Source organism: Aspergillus aculeatinus, assembly GCF_003184765.1.
Source record: "Aspergillus aculeatinus CBS 121060 unplaced genomic scaffold BO66scaffold_14, whole genome shotgun sequence".
NCBI classification, from domain to species: Eukaryota; Fungi; Ascomycota; class Eurotiomycetes; order Eurotiales; family Aspergillaceae; genus Aspergillus; species Aspergillus aculeatinus.
The window spans coordinates 1-3,353 of NW_020291483.1; the positions used below are offsets into that span (position 1 = coordinate 1).

Sequence of the window (3,353 nt, forward strand, 5' to 3'; positions counted from 1 at the left end):
CGATGCGTTGATGGGCACGCCACCAAAAAAAAAAGAAAATCAACAACAACAACTTCGGGAAGAACGACAAATTTTCCAAATTACGCTACTATAATATAGAGAGTTAGGTTATTCTATGGAGCACGCCGTAGTAGAGGAACGGAACAGAGCGGACCAAGACAGCAAACCGCGGTCATCAACTACCGCTACCACTGCTTCCCATTGTTCATAAGAACACCCCGTCAGTTGGCTTTGAAGCCTAGTCTCCTCTATGCAAGAGTTCATTACGTGTATATTCCCCCCCCTCACCATCCAGTCATTGACGTCATGATGTCAAGAACGATGCCAAAACTAGTAAGCCACGGCGAGCTCACTATCCACATATACGATTATCTGAAGGCTAGAGCACCACCAGGTTCAACTCTGCGGATGGATCTCCCGCACCGCACTCAGGAATCCATGCCAACAAAAATGTCCGTACCCCCAGAAGCCTACTTTGAGACCCAAGCACGAGTGACGACCTGGACCGACGAGCTTGAATTCCTGGGGTACATTCTATGCGAGCTGATTGATGCCGATGGATTGAATGAGAGAGGATACCGATGCCATCAGGCAGCCGACCTGCCCGCTATAATCGACATTATTCGGTTGCAATTGAAAGATTCCCATGGCAGGCTCGCCACGGTCATGGGAGAAGATCAATTGAAAGCCCTCCGTCGATTGATGAGACAGGCGAAGCGAATCCGAAACGATATGGCGCATCATACCACTCAGAACGAGCACAAGCTGGGAAACCTCGAGGAAACGAAGCGGAGCTTGTGTGATTTGTTCGAGTGCGCTATCAAGGCAGTCGCATCGGAGCGTGGAATCAGCCAGGTTTGCTGCCCTCTCGAAACATACGTCCGACACTGGACTAAGAGCGCTGCTCGATAGATTACTTGGTCTCCGTGCTATCACATTTGCAAAACATATATCGAAGAAAGAGGGCCTCTGACAGTCACGATTCCGCTGAACGAGGAATCTTTGCTGTTGCTTCGCCAAAGAGCTCTTCAAGACCACGACATCAGTCAGAACGGGTTGCTTTATCGCCGTCCGAAACGCAAGGCAACTGAAGAGAGCCGCAAAAAGCAGCGAGATGACTATGAAGCCGCCGTCACCAGACGGAGGCAGAAGCAAGAGCGAGATCTGGCTATGCGATCCAGCCATCTGACTCGGAAGCTGCAAAAACTGGAACAAAGAATCCGCATGTCCCGGGAGCTTCGGTCCGCCCAGATAAACGTGCTAGCAGATCGCATGAGAGCAGAACAAGAAACGTTCCATCGACAGCGAGAAGAGATCCTTCAAAGTGGGCTGTTGCAGCCCGCCGGCCACGAGCCAATTTTGTTGATAACAATATTTCTGGCGGTCAGCTCCCCGCTCTGGATACCTGGTGCGCTCCTCTACCACATGTACAACAGATTCTCTGTCTAGCCACACACGCCAAGTTGATGTTCAGCCGTAAGGCCACGTTTCTCAAGTCTTGTGATATCGATACCAATCTCCTAAACACATTGGCAACCTACAATTCCTGTATTGACGTTTCGAACGGTAGTCTAATTAGCGGAATGGGAAGATAGTAATCAACATCTGAAATATCTGTTTCTTACAGCTATGTCCGATTCGGTTAGTTATAAGGCTTTGTTCCTGAAAGCGGGGGAAGAAAGAAAGAAAGAAACTTGAATACCAAAGGAGGTAGAAGAAGACACTGAGGGAGTAAGCCAAGAAAAGAGAAGGCAGGAGATATTAGTTTGTACTACTATGCCAGGAAAATATCCTTGGATCTATGGAAGATAAACCCGCATACCCCCTCCACATCAACAAATAAAAGCGTACAGGACTCCATACAACTCCGCTAAGAAAATACTAGCACCCCCCCCCTCCCCAACCCCCAACATCACCCATTCACCCTCCTCACAACCACCCAAGCAGCGCCGACCCCGACCAGCCCCCAAACCCACTTCCACGCACTCCACCCCTCATCACCACCATCACCGTCACCAACACTCCCATGCACCAACCGGCCCTGCACCCAGACCGCCCTGACGTTGCGATCATCCCCGCTCCACACCCACTTATGCACCTTCTCGACCCAGCTCTCCTCGCCAAACACATCGACATTACTGCCGACGCCGTCCGGCCCCCACAGCCCCGCCGGCTGGAACCGCCCCAGCCGAATCAACTGCGCATCCCAGGCCATGCCCAGCTCGAACCCGCCGATCAGATCGGGCAGATCGACGACGGCGGCGCCGCCGCGCGTGGCGAGGTACAGCGCCTCCTCGACGGAGACGACCCCGTCCTCGCCCTTTCCGTCTTCCTCTCCCTCGGGGTCCTTCAGGAACGGCAGCAACCGCGACACCAAACAGGCCTGCCGCACGCCCTCCAGCAACCCCACACTATACCCGCCGCTCACATCGCTGCCCAGCCCCACGACGACCCCGCCCCTCCGCAGCCAGCGGACCGGACAGATCCCCGACCCCAGCGCCGAGTTGCTCGCGGGACAGTGGCTGACCTTGGCGCCGCGGGCGGCGACGAGCGACCGCTCCGCCGGGGAGAAGTGCACGGCGTGCGCCAGGATGGTGCGGGGCGTGAGCAAGCCCGCCTGGTCGTACACGGCCGCGTAATGCGCGCAGGCCGGGAACTGCTGGCGGACGAGGGCGATCTCGTTGACGTTCTCGGCGATGTGCGTCTGGATGTGCAGCGGGGGGGAGTGGTGCTTGGCGAGGGCGGCGAGCCCCGCGAGAGAGGGCGGGGTGCAGGAGGGGGCGAAGCGCGGGGTGAGGATGGGTTTGACGAGGGCTTCTTTGGTGGCGGGGGCGAGGGAGTGGATGTGCGCGACGACGGCCTCGGTGTCGCGGAGGCTGGCCTCGGGGGACTCGTCGATCAGCGTGCTCGGGCACGTCGACGGGTTGTCCATGCAGACGCGGCCGATCAGGGCGCGCTGGCCGCGCTGGTGCGCGAGGCTGGCCAGGAGGTTCGTCGCGGGCACGTGGATCGTCGCGTAGTAGGCGGCGGTCGTCGTGCCGTGGCTCAGCGTCCGCGCGATGACCTGCGAGTAGGCGCGGTAGGCGGTGGGCGGGGGCAGGCCCGGCAGCGCGGCCGGGCTGGCGAAGGAGGCTTCCATCGGGAACGTGTAGGTCTGCAGCCAGTCGAGGAGGGTCGCGCTGCCGAAGAGCCCCGTGTTGGGGTACTGCGGGGCGTGGATGTGGGTGTCTGCCTTGTTGTTAGTCCGGTGTGCAGGATGGGCGGTCCGAAGACTTCCGGGGGAGAACCCCCGGACCCCCCTTTCTTTCAGCTTCCCAGCAACACTCGACCTTAAGTCTCAGAGTGCAGTACAG

At 57.6% G+C, this 3,353-nt stretch overlaps 2 protein-coding genes across 2 annotated transcripts; one reads left to right on the forward strand and one right to left on the reverse strand.

Moving 5' to 3' along the window:
- Positions 1 to 450: 450 nt before the first annotated feature.
- BO66DRAFT_318605 (uncharacterized protein) lies at positions 451 to 1,449 on the forward strand (the record flags this gene model as incomplete). Its single annotated transcript, XM_025643611.1, has 2 exons — positions 451 to 855; positions 913 to 1,449. 2 exons carry the CDS (start codon positions 451 to 453, stop codon positions 1,447 to 1,449), a joined length of 942 nt encoding a protein of 313 aa, XP_025505673.1.
- Positions 1,450 to 1,939: 490 nt separating this feature from the next.
- BO66DRAFT_301450 (Metallo-dependent hydrolase) lies at positions 1,940 to 3,238 on the reverse strand (the record flags this gene model as incomplete). Its single annotated transcript, XM_025643214.1, has 1 exon — positions 1,940 to 3,238. A coding segment is annotated over one exon (1,299 nt), but the record flags the coding sequence as incomplete, so codon positions are not given.
- Between the last annotated feature and the right edge of the window lie 115 nt (positions 3,239 to 3,353).